At 37.4% G+C, this 23,159-nt stretch overlaps 1 protein-coding gene across 2 annotated transcripts; it reads left to right on the forward strand.

The window, feature by feature from the left end:
* The first annotated feature begins 316 nt into the window (after positions 1–316).
* Positions 317–23,159, forward strand: FH (fumarate hydratase). Of its 2 annotated transcripts, none has more exons than XM_003267316.3 (10): positions 317–505; positions 2,827–2,961; positions 6,368–6,478; positions 8,028–8,204; positions 11,285–11,467; positions 13,901–14,066; positions 15,810–16,013; positions 17,484–17,611; positions 19,485–19,638; positions 22,792–23,159. In XM_003267316.3, the coding sequence occupies exons 1-10, from the start codon at positions 374–376 to the stop codon at positions 22,932–22,934; spliced, it is 1,533 nt and encodes a 510-aa protein (XP_003267364.1). In that variant the 5' UTR covers positions 317–373; the 3' UTR covers positions 22,935–23,159. The 2 variants fall into 2 exon arrangements, with proteins under 2 accessions (XP_003267364.1, XP_030668473.1); XM_030812613.1 differs by lacking the exon at positions 317–505 and adding an exon at positions 797–1,036.

Raw genomic sequence — 23,159 nt, forward strand, 5'->3', positions numbered from 1 at the left:
AATAATAAATATTTCTTTCTAGGATATTTCACCAACCAGACACGACCTGATTCACCAGCTAATACTCCCGCCTTCTAACAGCCACACGTAAAAATCAGACCGGCTCCGAGAATAACCGGAGCCTCCTTTCCCATAATTCCCTTCTTTCTAGTTTCCCATGAATCCGAGGGCCTTACACCCCACACTACTACTAGAAAGTTAACCCGCCCCCCTCATTCTTTACTGGTCATTCACTATTGGTCCCGCCCCACCTGTTGGTTTGAGGCTGTTGATTGGATAAGAGCGGAGGCCGGTGGGCGGAACGGCTTCTGACAGCTGGCGTGGAGGCGTGGCCACAGCCGCCCAGAATTTCTACCCAGGCTGCCTCAGCATCATGTACCGAGCACTCCGGCTCCTCGCGCGCTCGCATCGCCTCGTGCGGGCTCCAGCCTCAGCCTTAGCTTCGGCTCCCGGCTTGGGTGGCGCGGCTGTGCCGTCGTTTTGGCCCCCGAACGCGGCTCGAATGGTGAGCGCAGGCCGCCATCCCCCGGCCTCCCCGCGGTGACCTTCATTCCACCTGCCTGCCGGCCCGGGCTCCCGCGGCTTGGCGGGAGAGATTCCCCGGGCGTCCGGGCCGCGCCAGACTCTGGGCTCAGCGCCCGCGCCGGCGTGGCGGGCCTCCCGGCCTCGGGACGCCTCTTCCAGCGCAGGGATGGCGCCGCAGCCCTGGAGAGCGCTTCGGGAGGGACGGCGGCTGGCAGAGAGGGTCCTACTGGGCCCGCTCCCGGCGCCTCCTCAGAGCCGTCCATGGCGGGCCGAGGCCGGGGCATTTTGGGGTAACTTCGCTGCTGCTGGCGCGCAGGCCCACAGCCCTGGAGCGCTGTCCTCAAGGACAGTGGCAGCGTGGGCGGAGGGTGCTGGGAGAGGGGCAGCTCCTGCACCGTCCTGCCCCTTAGCTGGGCCTTCCTGGCCGGACACTGGCCGCCTGTGCATCTAGTGGTTTCTGAACTGTGGTTTGTGTCGCCAAGGGGCACTGCACTGCTTTCAGGCCCTCCAGGTGGGGTAGAAGGTTCTTCGAAGATTTTACTTCTTTTGAAATTGCATGTTCAGTTTGTTAGGCTGACTATGGTTTCCCCCATAACTTTTGTAAAACTCTTCAATTCCGAATACTGCGGGCATAGTATTCTGAAGCATGTTTGAGCAGATTGGCTAGGAGCTGAATCAGTACTTTTTGTTCAGAAAGACAGCTAAGAACTTAAAGATCCAAGTTCAGGTTATGACATGCTTACGTAAGTCCTTTTGCTCTTTAGAGTGTCACCTTTAGGAATGCAGGCTTTTAAAAAGCTTTAAATACATATGTATATTGTTAGGAAACGTTTGAGAAATGATAGTTGAAGAGTTACAGTTCTGCACTCTGGTGTAGCATGACGTTTGCAATCTAAGAGATGTGATTTCAAATCTTACTCTGCTTCTCCTTTGAGACTTTGGGCAAGTTGTCTTTGTGCCTCGGTTTCCGTATGCAAAGTTGAAATACAGCTACTCAGCAAAACTGCACACGTGAAAATACCATGTAGTGAGTGCTCATTAAATAAATGCTCCATCTAGGGTATTTCAAAGGGCCAGTACTTTTTCTGGACTATAAACGTGAAGATAATTTGATTGGATCACTATACCTACGATATACCACTATACTACAGAATCAGAGATATTTTGTATTCCTCGAACTCCCTGCTCGAATAATTTTAGGGCATTTTAAAACCTTTACATATTTTTAAATTTATTTATGTATTTAGTGTTTTGTAAAGGGAAGCAGACTGGAGAACTTCTGAATCTATCCTGTTGATGCAAATGTCAAAAAATAGCACTACTTTGCTTTTAGAATTGTAATGTTAGCTAAAATCAGATGGAGGTAGTTTTTGTTTTTTCTAGTTCTGGTATTTTTTGCCCTCTAACCATTCTCAGGTCCAAAATCTCTGTTGGTTTTGTTAAAAGTTCTTCCTGTTGCTAATGTTGAGAATTTCACATAACCCTTGATGCCCTAAGGTACCTTTTATTTAAAAGAACACATACAAATTCATTCAATAGAAAGATACTGTTTATTGAGTGCCTTCCACTTATCAGGCCCTGTAAATAGACCGTCTCTATGGGGATAGGGTTTTACAGACAGTGTTTTATTCTTGTCTTTAGGGGAGATTAAATAAGCAAAGCAGTTAAATAAGCAAATAAATCACACATGAGTAATTAGTGTGATCATTGTTTATTAAAAATGCATTAAAAAGTGCATTGAGAATGAGAATATTTAACAGGCAGACCAGCTGTGATACTGACTTGGTAGCATGATGACATATATATAAATAGTGTTTATATATATGAATACTGTTTATACATTTTTTATATAAATGAATATACATATGTAATATATATGAGTAATGTTTATATATAAATAATGTTTATAAATTTCAAATCATCGTTCTTAGACCATTTTCAAAAGTTCCCAGTAAAATAAGCATTAAACTAAGTACATTGAATTGGCCAAATCTTGACCAATAATAAGCATAGTCTTGAAATGGAAAAGATTACTATTTGTATTTCAAAGTCTATGTTTATCACCAGCCTAGTATATTAGTTCTACAATCTGTCTTTAACTCCTGCGTTAATAAGTTTGTGTGACAAAGAGCTCTCAAGAAAAGACCTGAAAGTGAGGAAGAGAATGAGAATCCAAATAGTATTTTTTTGTCTTTGTGATACTTATTCAGGGTTCTTTCTCTTTAACAGCTGATAAGATGCAATTACTTTTGATCCTGGGTTTCTTTTCAAGTTGTAACAGTGTTGTATTCTTGTCTTTAGGCAAGCCAAAATTCCTTCCGGATAGAATATGATACCTTTGGTGAACTAAAGGTGCCAAATGATAAGTATTATGGCGCCCAGACCGTGAGATCTACGATGAACTTTAAGATTGGAGGTGTGACAGAACGCATGCCAGTAAGTGACATTTGTGGAAATGTTGGCTTATTTTGGATGAAGTAGGCTGTATTCATGAGTCACTTTATAAATAAATATTTTTCAGAGTTAAAATGTAAAGTTATTAGAAAAGATGGCTTCATGAGTAATAAGAGGTTCTCTTTCACTAAAATGTTAAAGAATATTTTGGATTTTTTAAAAATTTAAGGCCGGGCATGGTGGCTTATGCCTGTAATCCCAGCACTTGGGGAGGCTGAGGTGGGCAGATCACGAGGTCAAGAGATCGAGACCATCCTGGACAACATGGTGAAACTCTGTCTCTACTAAAAATACAAAAATTAGCCGGGCACGGTGGCGCGCACCTGTAGTCCCAGTTACTCGGGAGGCTGAGACAGGAGAATGGCTTGAACCCGGGAGGCAGAGGTTGCAGTGAGCTGAGATCGCACCACTGCACTCCAGCCTGGCGACAGAGTGAGACTCCATCTCAGAAAAAAAAAAAAAATTAATTTAATTTTAAGTTCCGGGATACACATGCAGGATATGCAGGTTTGTCGCATAGGTAAATGTGTGCCGTGGTGGTTTGCTGCACCTCTCAACCCATCACCTAGATATTAAAACCCCACATTAGCTATTTATTCTGCTGCTCCCCCTCCCCCCACAGGCCCCTGTGTGCTTTGTTCCCCTCCTTGTGTCCATGTGTTCTCATTGTTCAGCTCCCACTTACAAGTGAGAACATGCGGGTTTGGTTTTCTGTTCCTCTGTTAGTTTGCTGAGGGTCACAGCTTCTAGCTGCATCCATATCTCTGCAAAGGACATGATCTCATTCTTTTTTATGGCTGCATAGTGTTCCATGGTGGATATGTACAACTTTATCCTTTATTGATGGACGTTTGGGTTGATTTCATGTCTTTGCTATTGTGAATAGTTATTTTGGATTTTTATTTGACAGAACTAAATGATTGTCTTTTCATTCTTGCTGGGTATTTACAGATTTTTACTACGATTTTACAGTTTGTAAACATTTTTATTTCAATATTCATTTTTTTCCCCCACTAATTTAAAACTGAGATTTTTTAAGATTACACTTTGTAGTTTGGTTTCAGTTTCCTATAAAGTGTATAGTACACAAACACATCAAAGTATTACTCTTAACCATGTCTGACATATAACAGATAATATATAAGTATTTATTCAGTTCCATATGAATGATTAAATGATGAGAAAACTTTCTACCACATTCAATTAAATTTAAGATGCTATCAATTAGAAGATGCACCGATAGGCACCACTAAGAAAGAAAAATGCTACTAATTAAGGTTGTGACTTACCATTGAATACAAGATACATCTTGATTTCAGAGATGTTAAAGTGTGAAAAGAATTGAGAAATGCATAACATATTCTACGGGAGCCCAACCGGAGTATGAAAAATAGTCAATGCAGGATAGGCTAGTAAGCCTAGAAGTAGCCAGGCTTCATCTGGTGAGATATTGTTTAACACTTATCTTATAAATATGCTTTTATTTTCAATAATGTTAAGTCATTCCTAAGCCTTCAGACTGCCTCGTGACAGGTATATAGAACTTTACAACAGGCAGGTGAATCTTTGATGAGAATATCTTTGTCATTGCCATCTACAGCCTTCTTGGCGGTGAGGTAAACATAGTTTGACTACGTGGTTGGGTGAAAAAGGGTAGTGACCAATCCTAAAATAATCTCATATTATTCAACTCCAGAGACTAAGGAGGAGGTCAGCCCCAGCCAGTGTCGGTGGGAGTGAGCATGGCTGCCGTTTTCATTGATCTGTGTCACCAGCATGTTTTGTGGTTCTGGTGGTGCATGGTTCCTGCTGCTGCTGCTCCAGAGACAGCACAGCCATTGGGATTGCACACCTGTGAAAGGCAGACACCTGGGGTCTCGATTTTGTCATACTTCCTGAACTTTATTACATGTAAAACAGTCTGTATGTACTCTAAACTAAGTAGTATGATTAAACTCAACCCTTTTTACTTGAGGTCCAGAGGAAAACAAAGCTAAAAAAGATTATGAACATCTAATGTGAATAAATTAAGAATAAAGTGACCTGTCTTTTCTCTCTAGTGAGACATTTTGCCATTTTATGGTGTTCGTTGAACCTCTTTCTGCTGTGAGTGACCCTTTTTTATTTTTATGGTCCATAAACACTGGGGGTCATTCACTCCATTCAGATGGCCAGCGTTGATTGGCATTCACCTTTGCCCTTGGTAGTGGTTCAGCCCACTACTGCAGTGTTTGTTACTGTGGAGATTTAAATTCCCATTTGTTTTCATGTTTAAAGTTTTTAAGTTTCTAATCCTGTGTGCCATCTGTCACCATTTTGTTTGAGTAAAACATTTCTAATGTTTTAATTTTAGTTACTTAAAATTGAAATTTAAAATTTTCTGGTTTTCCTTTTCTATTTGCCCCTCAGCTTATACTTACTGTGGTCAAAGTTTATGTTTTCAATGTGTCTTATTTCTTACTTTTCTTTGTTTTTTCTACTTTGATTCCAGAGATAACAGGTTCTCTCTTATATATTCATCATTCTCTTCCTTTCTTCCCTTTCTCCCTTCTGCTCTTTCCCCATTCAAACCTGGTGTGGGATCTATACAGCAATCTGTATTATTAATTTTGACAAGAACTCACAATTCACTTGTCTTACAAAAACTAGGTTTTCATTTCAGTTTATCCTTTTCAAGCGTGGTGAGGTGATTTGGGATAGACAATGAAAAGATCTGCACTAACGGGGTTTTATATATATCGGAAGCTGTCACCTTTAGGTCTGGAGAATCTTGGGTTTAAAAAAATAATTCTTCTGAGAGAAATGTCCAGGGAGTTACTGAGTATTAAGGCTTTACTAGCTAAGTAGAATAGATTGCTTTTTGGCCTTGGGGTGAAATGATAACCCAGTCAGTAACTGGTAGTCTCATACTGATTGGCAGTTAAATATATCCCTTATTTATTTATTTTTTTAAGAGGGGAAGGAAACAATTATAATGTAATGTGGGATCTAGTGAGAGAAAATAATGGCTCTTGCTGGTGAAAAGATTGACTACTATTTGTTTTTATTTATAGTATCTGAAATAAACACATATAATTTATTGTGTGTATTTGTGCATAGGATTGTATATGTGTGAATATGTGTGTATATGTATGTGGGAGACATACATATATATGAAGAGTCAATGTATTTGTTTTTATTTGGTTCCTTAAACAAATAGATCCATGATAATGTTGATTCTTGGTTCATGAATTCCTGTCTGTAATCTTTATAACCCAAACATTTTAGAGCTATAGTGTTACCGTTTTATTGTTATTGTTTTATGTATAGCTTTTGCATCTGCCAAAATAATAAATTTCCATGCTTAAGTAAAATTGCAAATTTGAAATATTTTTCTGATTAATTTTAGACCCCAGTTATTAAAGCTTTTGGCATCTTGAAGCGAGCGGCCGCTGAAGTAAACCAGGATTATGGTCTTGATCCAAAGATTGCTAATGCAATAATGAAGGCAGCAGATGAGGTAGGAGGTGATAAGTGTGTTTACTTAATAACATCAGACCCATGCCATACTCTGGATGATGATATGCTCTGGCAGAAGGAAAGGCGAACTGTGAATTCTTGAATTAATGAATTTCAGGGGAGGGTGGTAGCATGATTTTTAGTGATGATATTAATATGGTGCTTAAAATGTTACATTGTGACAACATTTCTGGATGATTTTATACCTTTTGTTTTTAAGCCTTTTGACTTTCCTTAATTTGTATAGTTTTAAGAAAATTTTTTGAAAAGATATTGTTTGGACTTTACTTGATTTTTTATTTTATATATAAATCTTTTTAAAACCAGTTGATTATTTGATAATGCATATTGAGAATGTAATTTTACTAATGTGCTAATAACATTGTCTTAAAGAAGCGGTCAGAGGTAACAACTGTATATATAGTATTGTTAATTACAGCACTATTTATAATAATGAAAACAAATTAGACAATTGCGTAACTATGATAGCTACTTATATACTTTATATTTATATGGTAAATTATAGAAAATTCCTTTTTTGAAGATTGGCATGAACAAAGCCTAGCCTATGAGAAATAGGGAGGAAAGTTTGCAAAAATATATGTATTTTACGATCCTAATTTTGTTTAGGAAAAAATGAACAGAAAATGTGTGTTTCTCATACACACACACACACACACACACACACACACCCCTCATTGCATGAGATAGAGACTGGGGATGCCAACATGCTAATAGTCATAATTACTGAGCAGTAGAACTATAGTGACTGTTTTACTTTTCTCAGTTCTCAAAATTTTCTACACTAATCACATATTTTTATATAACTAGAAAAAAAGTTTTATTTTAAAGTGGACCAGTTGTTCAAGGTAATAAATTTCTCAAGCGCATTCTGATTTTTTAAGCTAAAATCATTCCAGAAGATTGTTAACCACCCACATTTTACAAAGCACACCATCCAAAAACTAACACATAAGCTGAAAGTATAAAAATACTACAAAAATAGGGGCAAATCTGGGCAGTGTTTATTTCTACATTTGGTGATTACTGCTCATTGGACATCTGTGCAATGAAGTAGCTATTAGTGAACTCACATTTTCAAGTCACTAGCTCATTATCATGCTGACTCTGGCAATAACGTCTGTTGGATATTCCTGCTGAGCACCAGCAACAAATATATCTAAAGACTAAACGTATTTGCCAGCCCTAACAGGTGGCCCTATATTAGAGGAGGCAGTTAGAGAAAAATAAGAAAGATAGTTTTGATTCCCTTTTTATTTGAAACCAGTGAATTGTCATACCATTCACTATAGATAATATTTCACTTTTTAAAGTATCTGTGGTTGGAGCAAGTGATGCTTCAGAAGCTTAGATATGTGGGTCAACTGTATTCAAACTCTGTGGCATAATCAGCAGGTCATTTAGCATATGAAAACAATGAACGTATTTAAAATAGTTTTATAAATGGAACTTAATTATGGTTGATTAAAATAGTGGAATGAATATTATTTCCTTTTTTAAAATACTCATTTTTAACATTTTTTCTGCAGGTAGCTGAAGGTAAATTAAATGATCATTTTCCTCTCGTGGTATGGCAGACTGGATCAGGAACTCAGACAAATATGAATGTAAATGAAGTCATTAGCAATAGAGCAATTGAAATGTTAGGAGGTGAACTTGGCAGCAAGATACCTGTGCATCCCAATGATCATGTTAATAAAAGCCAGGTCAGTATGTGAGCTTTGCTTTTTTTTTGTTATAAATTGAAAAGCATACCTGAGATTTTCCTTGTAAAACAAGCATTCACTTTTTGACAAGAAGAGTTCATTATTTAATGGATAAGCCTTCTTATGGTTCTTATTTCTTTAAGGAATCTTGGCTTTATGTTTCAATCCTTATAAAAATTACTTTTAGGACACTTGAATTTAGTATATGTATTTTTTATTGTTTAAAACTCTATTTTGAAATAATTTTAGATTTATAAGAGAATTGCAAAGATAGTTCAAATAGTTTCTATATCCCTTCACTTAGCTTCCCTTAATGTTAACATCTTACGTAACCATGGTACATTTATGAAAACTAAGAAATTAACATAGATACAGTACTGTTAGCTAAACAACAGACTTAAAAAAAAAAATTGAGGCTTTCCTCAGTTTTTCCACTCAAGTTCTTTTTCAGGATCCAATCAATGCTATACATTACATTTAGTCACATGTCCCCTTAGTTTCTTCCAATCTGTGACAGTTTCTTGGTCTTTTGCGATTGTCTCAGTCCTTTGGGGCTGCAGTAACAAAATACAATAGACTGAGTGGCTTATAAACAATAGAAGTTAATTTGTCACAGTTCTGGCAGCTAGAAGACTAAGGTCAGGCCACTGGCCAATTCATTGGCTTGGTGGGGGCCCACTTTTTGGTTTGTAGATGGCCATCTTTTCTGTGTCTTCACATGGTGGAAGGGACAAGGGAGCCCTCTGAGATCTCTTCATAAGGGCACTAATTCCGTTCATGAGAGCTTTGCCCTATGAACTAATCACCTTGCAAAGGCCCCGTCTCCTAATACTATTACCCTAGGGGTTAGCATTTCACATAGTAGTGACCTTGACACTTTGAAAGCAGTGGTCAGGTATTTTGTAGACTGTCCCTCAATTCTGGTGTGTCTGATGTTTTCTCATTAGACTGAGACTTTTGAATTTTTGAGAAAACGTCACAGAAATAAAGGGCCCTTCTGATTGCATCATATCAGGGGTTCATGATAGCAACATGACTTTTACTGGTGATGTTAACCTTAATCTCTCGGTTAAGCTGGTGCTTGCCAGGTTTCTCCATGGTAAAATTATAATTTTTCCTCTTCTATACTCTTTCATTAGAAATAGGTCCCTAAACCCTGCCTGCATTCCAGGCACTGTATTTCAGTTTCTAGAGGGAGGAGTATCAAAAAGTTTTTGGGCTTACATTAAAATCACTGTAATAATTAATAGTGCTACCTTGAGGCTACACAAACATCTTCTTTTTCCTTAAACTTTTTCCCACTATTTTTAGCATTCATCAGGGAATCTTGTCTACAGCAATTACTTCCGTGGTGTTTTAATAGTGATTTTCAGTTTTCTTTATTCGTTCTACATTTGTTAGTTGAATTTTTCTGCAAGGAAGATTTGTTCTCTCTGTCCCATTTATTTATTTATTCAATTATTTGTGTATATCAGTATGGATTCATGGTTATTTATTTTATTCTTCAGGTTATAATCCCATACTTTTGTTTATATTGTTGCTTAAATTCTTTCAGCTCTGGGAACCCAATGCATTTGGCTCTTGTGTCCTTTTAGGCATGCCACCATCCTTTTACTTTTCTTAAGTGTGTTCTGACTTTCTGGTACTTTAAGATGCTCCAAGCTCATTGTCTTGTATTGTTTCTGCCCCAGCCCTAGAAACAGCCATTTTTCAAGGAACTGCTGGAGAATTTTTATTGGAAAATGATATTTAGAAACTGAGATCTGGGTGCTAGGTATAATTTAATATATTTTTAAGTAGTAAGGAAGAAGTTTTTTTCATATACGTTCATTGTATAAGGGATTTTCCCAATCTAATACTTGCCTTTATGAATTTATGTTTTCTATATACTGAAGTGTGAATTGTGCCTCAGAAAGGTAGAGTTGTAGATGTAACGTGATTGGCTACATGTTGATAATTATGTAAACTATTTTAATTCAGGTGACAGGTACATAAGTGTTTATATACCATTCATCCTACTTCTTTTGTAAGTACTTTATATTTTGCGTAGTAAACGTCAAAATATATAAATAATGTATCTTTTTAAATGACAGTATACTTTTATATATATCTGTGTGTGTACGCGCGCGCACGTGTGTGTGTGTGTGTGTGTTTAGAGATGGTGCTTCACTCTGTCACCCAGGCTGGAGTGCAGTAGAGTGAGCATAGCTCACTGCAGCCTCGAAATGCTGAGCTCCAGGAATCCTCATGCCTTAGCTTCCTGAGCAACTGGGACCACAGGCATACACCGCCATGCCTGGCTAACTTTTAAAATTATTTTAGAGACAGGGTATTGCTCTGTGTTGCCCAGGCTGATCTTAAACTCCTGGCCTCAATTGATCCTCCTGCCTCAGCCTCCCAAAGTGCTGAGGTTATAGGCATGAGCCACTGCACCCAGCTTGATATTATGTTTTAAAAGTACAGGGTCAACAGTTGAGGAAAGAGCACTGAGTTTATACTACCTGGTTAGGTCTCAGGTTTGCCAGTTGCTAAATATTTTGGCATTTATACAGTCTCTTTGAGGGCTTGGCTTTCCTATTTTTAAAGTGGTAATCTACCTCACAGAATTTTTCTAAACTTAATAAAGAGCTGTTTATGAAAGACTGTATGCACTGTATAATTGTAAGATATTCAATTATAAGATTTTGAATATATAATTCAATAATTGATGTAATTTGATATAATAAGATATTCAACTACATTGAAGATATTACTGCTGTCTTCAAGGGTAGTTGTTAACTATACTTCTCTGTATTTTGCTGTCATTTATTAGCAGCAGATATAATACGTATTCTATATAATACATAATACATTCAGTATACTTAATGTGTATAATACAATTCTGAGTATGCGTTAGAAACCAGGATGCTGCTTATTTGATTCTATAATAACTTACCTATGACATGCCACACATAAATGTAACTGAGCTGGGTTTTGAGTAGTTAGTTGGAGAGTTTTTTAATTGAGAAGTTTAATTCAGAAGTTTGTTTTTGTTGCCTCTGATTTAACATTTTGTATTTCTTTTGAAAAATTTCCAACAGAGCTCAAATGATACTTTTCCCACAGCAATGCACATTGCTGCTGCAATAGAAGTTCATGAAGTACTGTTACCAGGACTACAGAAGTTACATGATGCTCTTGATGCAAAATCCAAAGAGTTTGCGCAGATCATCAAGATTGGACGTACTCATACTCAGGATGCTGTTCCACTTACTCTTGGGCAGGTATAGGAGTTTGACTAATTTTATTCAATTTAGAGCTTAGTACAAATGGCCAGTGTGTCGTCCTTGAAATCTGACTGGCTTAAAAGGCCAAATTTGTAACCGTCAACTTCAGTGACAGAGGTTATTCTGTTCAACCAATCAGTAATTTTTATTGACATCCACTTAGAAGAAAAGCAGAGTGTACTGGCTATAAGTCAGATTCAGTCAGACTGCTCGGGTTCAAAACTTAGCTTTGCCGTGTACAAGCTATGGGACCATAGGAAAATCATTTAGCCTTTCTGTGCCTCAGTTTTCTGAGCTACAAAATGAGGAAAATAATTTCTCTTTCATAGGATAGTTGTGAAACTCTAATAAATTGATTTATGTCGAGTGCTTAGAAGCATGCCTGGCACACAGTAAGTACCCGTTAATGTCAGCTACCATCATCACCACCGTCATCGCTGTCATCTCCGTCAGTATCATCATGGTTTTTCTTTTGTCTTTCTTACCTAAATTAGTAGGTTATTTAAGATTTAATCTTAAAGTGATTAAATAAGGTAGATCTTTTTAAGATGGCTTTGGCCGCATGTGAAGGAGATACTACTCTCTTCTCCAAGATATTAGAAAGTATTTTCATGTTTCTTTATCAATGCCTTAAGGAATATCTAATAGTATACATTGTGAAGGAAATGTAAGGAAATACAGGGAATGACTTTTGTCTTAGTAAACTCACGCTCCAATTGGGGTAGCTTAATTTCCTTATGGAAGGAATGAGGAAAACTCGAAATGAGTAATTGAAAAACAAATGATGGGACTAAATTGAACTCACTGGATTGAGTTGCTTCTTAAGGCTATGTCTCATTTCTCTTTGCATCATTAGTACTTAGGACCATGCATAATTTCTAAGGAGGAACAGTATGTGTGTTTTGAAACTTTTGAATGTTCCTCAAGTTTCTAATTTTAACCTTTTTTTGGTGTTGAAAACCACAATACTAAATACCATTTGGGCCATGACTCAGCCTCCTGTGTAAAATCATCATTCTTCCTGTTAAGACAGAAAATTATATTTTTCTGTTTGATTTTATCAGAAGCATTTATAGTTGCTTTTATTGGGCTTGTCTTTTGAGTTCGTGCATTGTTCCCTGTCAAAGTGTATTTTGTAAGTGAATCTATGTAGTGTGTTTGTGTGTGTGTGTATACACACAGTCATGTGTTGCTTAACAATGGGGATGTGTTCTGAAAAATGCATCCTTAGGCAATTTCATAGTTGTGTGAACATCACAAAGTATACTCACACAAACCTAGATGGTATAGCCTTCTATACACCTAGGCTATATGGCATAGCCCTTTCCTCCTAGGCTACAAATCTGTGCAGCATGTTACTGCATTGGATACAATGGGCAATCGTAACACAGTAGTAAGTATTTGTGTATCTAAACATATCTAAATGTAGAAAAGGTACAGTAAAAATACGGTTTTATAATCTTAGGGTCCCACTGTTTATGTGATCTTTCGTTGGCTGAAACATCATTATGTGGTGCATGACTGTATATGAGTGAAGTTATATCAGATGCATCAGGTCTACCTATAATGAGTTATATCTTTTGAAATGTTTTCTTTAGAACAGTATGGCATCCTATCACTTACGGTTTTTCAGTGTTTTCAGGCAGGAAAAAAGGATAGATTTAGTGTAACCATGTATCTTGGCTTGCGCAGTTAACTCCCAGTTTATGCCTTTTGTTTCTGCATAACTATTAATAGAGCCCTTTCTGTGTTCAAAACATAAATTCTGTGGTTGCCTTAATTAAGGCATGTCAAAATTTGGAACCAGGGTTGACATTGGCACACTGATGCTATGATCTGACTCTACTGTTACCTCCTATTCTTTTTGGAAGGTCCCTGAATGCAAACTGTTACCTTCCTGTGCTATTCAGTGAGTCATTAGCTTCCCGAGTCTCTGTAGAATGTCTTCATATTTCCTGTAACGTTTATACACTGAAATTGTATGGAGAATATTTCTATGTTTGCATTTTTTAGGGGGAGATGAGTTACTATTTTTTCTTATACCAAGTTGTCTGAGACATCTCAAAAAATAAGAAATCACTTCAGTTTCTTTAGTAGACTGCAAGTAAACCAATAATTAAGTGTAGTAAAGTTGTTCTTTTTAAAGTGTATTTCCTGTGCTGTTTTTCTTTGCTTCCTATTAAAAGACTAGATTATAATAAATAGGCTGCATGTTATCAATGGCATTGTCGTACCTTATGGTTCTATAAACCCTCATCCTTCCCTATACTTTGCTCATCATAAGATTTGAAGTAGTATAAATAAAACTTGATTAGCTTGTAATTTAGTATTCTGAAAGGTATTTTTAAAAATTTCTATTTAATGAAGTTAGAGTCACTTGTAAGCTATTAGGAATTACTTATTCTTACCTTAATTTTCTTTTCTTTTCAGGAATTTAGTGGTTATGTTCAACAAGTAAAATATGCAATGACAAGAATAAAAGCTGCCATGCCAAGAATCTATGAGCTCGCAGCTGGAGGCACTGCTGTTGGTACAGGTTTAAATACTAGAATTGGCTTTGCAGAAAAGGTTGCTGCAAAAGTGGCTGCACTTACAGGTTAGTGATCACGTGAATTATTTCTCATTTTCATTTCTCATTATCTGTGGTCTGTATATTTTCTGAGTGTTCCTGTCTTGAATTCTTGTGAATTTAAAGTTAGAAATGATATTTTTCCATCAAACATGTGTTGTGAGTCTGTTTCTGAAGTTATAATGTTAATTATTTGCCTTTTAAAAAATGTTCCATATAGGAGTTTATACAGCATGCCATTAAAATCTACCAGTGTTAGCTTTATTTACTAGTTAGTTTTCAATTATTTTCCCTTTAAAGTTTTGAATAGCAGTTTTCAAAATAGGCAGAAAAAACTGAGTGTTGAGTAAGTTATTTGAATAGTAAATATGTTGTAGACAGACTTAATTTCTTTTTTTCCTATGTCATGCTGTGATAATTCTTTGAATTATTGACCTTTTTGAACCGTGTCTTTCCTTTAGTAGAGAGAGTACTATACTTTAGATAATGATAACTATTATTAGGGCCAAGTTGTCATCTTCAGAAAACTCTTATTAAGATGTAGATGTTACCAGACGGTTAGGGTAGAGATAATTATACACTGCACATGATACCAGCTGATATGTCTTTAAACCATATTTTAATAGAAGAGAACTCTACTTTTAGGGTTTGGCAAATGTAGATTTATAAAATTTTTAACATGGGGGTTTTTAACTGAGAACATCTAACTCATTTTAGCACCCTGTTTTTACAGGGGATCTTGTGGGCTTCTGGCTAGGGGAGAGGATGAAGCACAGTAAAGTGGACAAAGAAACTTTAAAAAATTGTATTAGGGGCTGGACATGGTGGCTCACACCTGTAATCCTGGCACTTTGGGAGGCCAAGGTGGGCAGATCACTTGAGGTCAGGAGTTCGAGACTAGCCTGGCCAACATGGTGAAACCCTGTCTCTAGTAAAAATTTAAAAAAATTAGCCAGGCATGGTGGCGGGCGCCTGTAACCCCAGCTACTCGGGAGGGTGAGGCAGGAGAATCGCTTGAACCCTGGAGGAGGAGGTTGCAATGAGCCAAAATCGTACCACTGCCCTCCAGCCTGGCTAACAGAGCAAGACTCTGTCTCAAAAAAAAAAAAAAAAAAAAGTATTAGGAGTGTGGAATAAACTAGAATGAATTCCCGTATACTTTTTACTCAAGCATGGTCAGGCATCATATACATGTATCTACGGTAGGATTGTGTTTTTTCTTTCGGTACATTTATTGTACCTGTTATTTCATCTTTTAAATGTAGTGCCTGGCTAAGCACAGTGGAATTACACACCTGTAATTCCAGCACTTCGGGAAACCAAGGTGGGTGGATCACTTGAGCCTAGGAGTTTGAGACCAGCCTGGGCAACATGGCGAAACCCCATCTCTACTAAAAGTTAAAGAATTAGCTGGGCGTGGTGGTGTGCACCTGTAGTCTTAGCTACTCTGGAGGCTGAGGTGGGAGGATTGCCTGAGCCATGGAGGTTGAGGCTACAGTGAGCTGTGATTGAGCCACACTGCACTCCAGCCTGGGCAACAGAGTGAGACCCTTTCTGAAAAAACTTCAAAAATGTAATACCAGATTCTTTCTGCTCCTTTAGGACTTCTTTTAAAAATGTGGACAAAATTTGAGTCTTAAGTAAACATTTTTTTCTGAAGTAAAATTTTTATTTTTTCATATATTGGAACTTTCTGTTTAACTTGATAATAGTAGAAAAATGTTTAATTCAACTTGTTCACCCATATAGGATATTTTTTCTTTTCCTTAGGCTTGCCTTTTGTCACTGCTCCAAATAAATTTGAAGCTCTGGCTGCTCATGATGCTCTGGTTGAGCTCAGTGGAGCCATGAACACTACTGCCTGCAGTCTGATGAAGATAGCAAATGATATTCGATTTTTGGGTTCTGGTCCTCGGTCAGGTCTGGGAGAATTGATCTTGCCTGAAAATGAACCAGGAAGCAGTATCATGCCAGGTAATCACATAGCTAGTAAATGTTGGAGCTAGAACTTGACTAGGTCCTAGGCATTTTTAGCTATGGAACATGTCTCTTTGTTTAAAGTTATCCCAAAGCTGGATACGCAAGGCACACTGTTTCAGCATGTCTGTGGTCCTCTGATCAGGACTTCTGGGCACATCACCTAACAAGATAGGAAAAAAGAATCTTACTTAGCAGCAAGTATTTTGAATCCCACATTAGAAAATGTAGAACAGGCTACATTGATCAGCATGGGTTGAATAAAAAGAAGTCATACCAAACTTCACTTATTTCATTTTTTGCATTGCGTTATGTGCCTGTTAGATATAGCAAGTGACACAACAGTGTATGCCTGGATTTCAGCAAGTCATTTGATAGATTCGCATGATAGTCATTGATTCCAGTGGAGAAGCCTGGGCAGTGCTGGCAGATGAATGTAGCTGGGTGAACAGTGACATTTCAGAAGTGACTAATGAAGTGACTTCAGTCTAGAAGAATATATTGGTAACGAGCTGAAGGGCTCTGCCCTTCAGCACTTTACTGGTGACTGAGGGTGAAGGAAGAGAATACATGCTAATCATATTAGCAGTTAACAGAGTTGAGGTAGCAATACTATGGATGACAGAACTGAGATCCATAAAGGCCATTGTGGCTTGGGCTAAAACTGACGATGTAACTTTTAATAGTGAGAAAGAAAGGCCTGACTCTAGATTTTTATAAAAATTATGGATCTGTAGAATAAGAAGAGATGAAATTTTGTTTTAAAGTACTTCATGTTGAAAAATGACATAAGGGTTTAGTTGATTGCAAATCCAGGGTGATTGCCGAAAGAAAGAGAAATGGGGAGTCACAGATAAAGGAAATAATCCACCCAATAATCTTTCCGGTTTGTTAACTTGTACTGGTCAGCGAATCTGGGTTGTTTGATTCAAACTTGGAGCTTGTCCAAGGAGTATAAGCAGGGTAGTGGGGTTCCAGAGACTCATGTGATAGATAGGAAAATTTTAGCTTAGCATCACCTTCCCCTAGGAAGCCTCCCAAGTGTTAGTGAAGGGTCACTTTTATAAGTGTTCTGATAGCAGCATGCACTTCTCTGTATTTACCCCTTATAATTGCCAGCTCTTTCTCCCTAGCCTCCAAGTTCTGCAAGGGCAGGGCCTGCATCTTTCTTATTCACTGTTGTATATTGAGTGCCTGGCTCCATAAATATGTATAGAATGAATGAAAATCATGAAGGCGGAGAACTATATTTAATGTGTAGTTGTGGCTACTCATTAGCCTTTGAATGATTCAGTTTGTGGCTACCCATCCCGCCTTCCTTGGTTGGTTTGTTTCATTAAATTACACCGATGGTTGGGCCTTGCTTTGTTGTATATCTTACTCTATTTAATGAAATTAGATTTCTTTATTCTCCTGATTATTTGCATAAATTCTAGTCTTACTCTGTCATTGGTGGTTTTCTTGAAGGCAAGGTGAACCCTACTCAGTGTGAAGCAATGACCATGGTTGCAGCCCAAGTCATGGGGAACCATGTTGCTGTCACTGTCGGAGGCAGCAATGGACATTTTGAGTTGAATGTTTTCAAGCCAATGATGGTAAGCTTTAAATCTGATTTTTAATGTTTTTTGACCAAAGGCTTATTATCTTGGTTTTGTATTTCATAAAGACTTCTAGTGATTCCACATTGGGTATTTGGGTGACATAAGTAGCAGTTGGAAGTCAAGCATTTATTAAGTTACCAGAATAACCCTAGATAATAGAAATTAGTTGACTTTTAACCTAAGGAATTTGATGTTTTTATAATAGCCCCAGTTTAAGAAAAATAAAACGCCTCCCTACAAGCCTGTCTCCTTCTCATGCTGCTGCTTTCTTCTTCAAATTCGGTCTTCTTGAAAGGATAACACATACTCACTTTCATTTATGCTATAGTCACCACAGCCCAGCATGGCCCCCTCCATGCTTGAATTATTCTGCCAGTCATTGGTGACTACCTCAGTCCAGCTGGCATTGCACAGTTAGTTCTTCCCCTACTAATAGTTGATGTTGACTGTCCCTCCTTGAAACATTCTTCATCCCTGCTTTCTTGAACATTTTTTCACCAGTTCTCTTTCTGCCCCCTGTCAGACTTTCTTGCATTGTTTGGCTTTACCTTTCCACATACTTGAAAACATTGTGTCCACCCGAACTGTTCTTTTTCTTTCATCTTTACGAAGTTTGTTAGACGCATTGCGTCATTTCTCATCAGTTTCCTCAGCTTCAGATAGTGGAGCTGTTGCCATAATTTAGAGTCCTTCATTTGGGCAAAGTGTTATAGCTAAAGTATAGTAGGGGCTTACTTTCTCTTGGAATCTGTTGTAAATTCTAATTTTAATTTGATAAGAATATGCAAATGACAAATATTGAGTATATTTAATATATTCACTAAATATTTATTGAGTACCATTTTCTATCAGGCACTGTACTGGATGCATAATAGAGATAGAGCAATGAACAAGACAGATTTCTTGCCGTCGTGGAATGTGTGTTCTAGTGGTAAATAAAAACACAGGCCAGAGCAGAATTCAGACTGTTAAAATTTTGCTCTCAGGTCAGATTCAAAACAGTTAACACCAGATACCCAGCATTTATAGGTGCATAACAATAAATGCCTTGTTAATCTTTTTAAAATTTTATTTTTAATATAAAATAAAGATAATCAATATTTGCCTTATTACAAGGTCATTAGTAGCAAATTAAAACTTAGATTATGTGTCTTAGAGTCCATTGTTGGAAGTCTCGTTTTCAGACTGTGGAGTTTTAGACCAGAGGATATTAGGATGTGGATATATCTTCATAAATATTGGAAATGTTGCCAAAAAAAAAAAAGCCAAAACAAACTAATTGATTTTATACTGTTTTTAATATTATATGAAAAGTTATTTTACAGTGACTGGAGTATTTGTTAAAGCATAGAAAACCTAGAAATTTGGTGATCATTAGATTTTGCCCTAACTTTACTAATTGCCTCACACTCATGTTGAACTTTCGAACCTCTGCATCTTTGCTCCTCTTCCTTCTGCATGGAAGATTATTTTTCCTTCTCTGGCCAAGTCCTCTCCATAAAATAGGATTTCACCAGTTCCAACAACTGGAGTTAATTTCTCTTTCTCTATAGTCTCTAACACTTCAGACCTCTGTTTTAAATACTTGCTGTGGGCTATTTTGTGTTTTAGTCATTTGTATTTATGTCTTTTTCACCTTTTTTAGATTTCTGTGCCTTCAAATGTTCGTGCTTTCTTTCACATTTGTTTCCTTGGTTATAGTGCCTTAAAATTTGCAGGAGTTCTATGTTTATTGAATTGTATATTTACTATCAACCAGAAAATAATATGTTATTGGACAAAAAACATGTTGCCTTAGTAATGTCTCTCTCTCTCTCTCACTTGCTCTCTCGCTCTCTCTCTCTCTCTCTGTCTCACTCACTCAAAGATTAAAAATGTGTTACACTCAGCCAGGCTGCTGGGGGATGCTTCAGTTTCCTTTACAGAAAACTGCGTGGTGGGAATCCAGGCCAATACAGAAAGGATCAACAAGCTGATGAATGAATCTCTAATGTTGGTGACAGCGCTCAATCCTCATATAGGTAAGTGTTTAAGGAATAGTAATATCACTTTGAATGCAAAATTAAAAAGCTAAAACATTTTTAAGAGACAAGCGGATCAGTGTTGGAGAACAGCAAATTTCTTTTGAATATAGTATTAGTAAAATCTCAAAATATTTGAAATTGTGTGGAAAGATACTATATAACTTGTATGGTGTCATAGTTCTTTCAAAACTTGATCTATCATGCCTCATTTTATTTGAAATGTATAGAGAAGTAGTAGTTCAAACTTATTTTAATTTTAATGGAATTCAGATGCCAAATACTCTATGCAGACCACTGGGGAAGGTTATTTGTAAGACCTTCAGGGGCCGGGCGCGGTGGCTCAAGCCTGTAATCCCAGCACTTTGGGAGGCCGAGGGGGGCGGATCACGAGGTCAGGAGATCGAGACCATCCTGGCTAACACGGTGAAACCCCGTCTCTACTAAAAATACAAAAAATTAGCCAGGCGTGTTGGCGGGCACCTGTAGTCCCAGCTACTGGGGAGGCTGAGGCAGGAGAATGGCGTGAACCCGGGAGGTGGAGCTTGCAGTGAGCCGAGATCGTGCGCCACTGCACTCCAGCATGGGGGACAGAGAAAGACTCCGTCTCAAAAAAAAAAAAAAAAAAAAAAAAAAAGACTTTCAGTGCGTAATGTCACTAGGTGGCACTGCTGATTAGCAACATTGAATGAACTCATTTTTCTACCTTCCCTAGATCTCTACAATGCTTTAATTTTGTTGTTTTATTCAATTCAGAAATGGAAAGTTACAATTAAAATAAAAAGTTTATGTATTCATTGCTTATAGTGAAAGGGAGGAAGGAAAATGCAAATATTTTGTCTAAAACCATGCTATTGTATTGTAAGTCTTTTTCGGAACTGTAAATATTTCATTATGTAGAATCAAACATACAGGTTTGGGTAGTAGACTGACCATAGAGATCCCCATTAAATGAACTGTTTTCACTTTTGTAGATTTTGAGGCATTATGTTGCATTATATTATGACGTGTTAAAAGCCTTTTACCCATTCTTCCTTTCTGCTAAGCAGAGGTTAATATATTTTCTGACTTTCTATTATAGAACAAGTTATGGTTCATGTATTTGGCATAATATGGCTACTGCTTCTTCTATAATCTTGAACTTTCAAGGCAAATTTTATATTCCTAGTTTCACATCAAGCTATAATTTCAGTTTTTTTTTTTTTTTTTTTTTTGGAGACAGTCTCGCTCTGTTTCCCAGGCTGGAGTGCAGTGGCGTGATCTCGGCTCACTGCAACCTCCGCCTTCCAGGTTCAAGCGATTCTCCTGCCTCAGCCTCCCAAGTAGCTGGGACTACAGGTGTGTGCCACCACGCCCAGCTAATTTTTGTACTTTTTAGAAGAGATGAGGTTTCACCATGTTGGCTAGGATGGTCTTGATCTCTTGACCTCATGATCCACCCGCCTTGGCCTCCCAAAGTGTGGGGATTACAGGCTTGAGCCACCGCGCCCGGCCTAATTTCAGTTTTTTAAAATTAGAGCTCACTTGACTCTTTTAGGTAGCTCTGAGCCCAGTGTGATATCAGTTTTTTGGTATGGCATTGAGATTGGTAATAATGGTTGATCCATTTAAAATTATGGTACATCAACTACATCTGGAAAAACACAAAGGGGAACCCAGAGGCTTGTGTGAGCAGTTTTCATCAGATCTTTACTTCAGAATATGTTGCCAAAACTTTTAAATTAGAGGTGTCTCCTAAAGTTGAATGATTGGTAAATCTTTATTGGAATCAACTTACTGTGACATAAAAAGAATTGTTAGAGGCCATATGAGAATGAGATGGGTCAACACCACCTCACTAGTTGACTTGGTGTGAACCTTACAACCCTTCGAATCATGGGTTCCCTATATTCTCATTATGTACCAGGCTGGTTGCTAATAATGTCCTGTTGGACTTGACAACTGAAATGCTTAGACTTAAAAGCCATTATTAAGATAAAAGTACTGGATATATTTTGATCTCAAGAGTTTAACATGCGAATTCTTTCTCAAAGCATTTCTGCTTTAAGAAAGATGCCCTTTTCAGTAAATGGCATCAATAAATGCCCTTTCAGATCAGTAAATGCCCTTTTCAACATATTTAGCATTCACAAATTCAGTTAAGTAATAAAAGTAACTATGCCCATGCTTTCTTTTATAGCTGATTAATAATTGCATATTGACACATGCCATCTTGTTGATGATGTATACTGCCTCAGCAAGCTTCTTCCTTTTGGTCATATTTCTCTGATCTTGTTTTGTTTTTTGTTGTTTTTTCTCCCTCATTGGTTTCATTTTCATTCCTGCTTTTTCTTCTTGACTTTATATATATATTTATATATATGTTATATATATATTTATATATGTTATATATATATTTATATATATGTTATATATATATGTATGTTAAGACAAGACAGCTTGCAGAACTGCCCTGCCCCCACTTTTATTAATTTGAAAAGCAAATAACTCTGAAGTAAACACTATGCCTGTGATCTTTTGTGCAGTCTGTATTTCTGCCCAGACTCCCCATTTGTGTCCCTGTAACGTCTGGGAGGAGGCCAGGGTATAGAAGCCATTGCAGTGGAGAGCCACATAGAGAAGAGCCATTGGAAGCAGCTCTGGAGGCACCTCTCCCCAGGCCCTGCCTGCCCCTGCCTCACTGCGAGGACTTCTCCCCTCTCAGAGCCACTCACCACAGTTGTCAGACGTGCAGTGCTGTATTTTCTGCTGGACTGGAGCATTTAGCTTGTTAATGTTTCTTTAGAAATATAATTGTTTCTAGATAAACATGTTGTTTGAAAAATATACCCAGATGTATATTTTTATGTCTTGGTGCTATAATTTCTACTTTTTTCCCCTTCAAAATATCTAAGTTAGTGGAAAATTTCAACTTAGGAACAAATCTGTTGGAGAAAGTGAGGTATGTTTAAGTGTTTATTTCTTAAGAAAAGTAAATGTTCTATGTAAAAAATGATTGTTAAGATAATCACTGTTAACTATTTTTAAAAACAAAAAATGTCATTTAAGAGGCCCATATAGCATCAATATCAAGTAAACAATTATGTTACCTTTTGCTTTAGGAAACCAAATATCACTACTAACCCGTATGTCATCTTTTTATTTTTTCTTCAGGGTATGACAAGGCAGCAAAGATTGCTAAGACAGCACACAAAAATGGATCAACCTTAAAGGAAACTGCTATCAAACTTGGCTATCTCACAGCAGAGCAGTTTGACGAATGGGTAAAACCTAAGGACATGCTGGGTCCAAAGTGATTTAAATAAATTTATAATGAAAATAAACATGTATAAAATTTAAAAAAACAGACTCCCATTTCTTAAAAATGGATAAGTTTGAAAGGAAACTTCTATTGAACTTAAGTATCTCTAGCAGAGCAATTTGATCAGTATATAAAACCCTAGGATGTGCTAGGTCTAAGGTGGATTAAGCAAGTGTAAAATAAAATACATTTATAAAATAAAAAGGAAAACAGACTTAAA

Source organism: Nomascus leucogenys, chromosome 5, assembly GCF_006542625.1.
Source record: "Nomascus leucogenys isolate Asia chromosome 5, Asia_NLE_v1, whole genome shotgun sequence".
Taxonomy (NCBI): Eukaryota; Metazoa; Chordata; class Mammalia; order Primates; family Hylobatidae; genus Nomascus; species Nomascus leucogenys.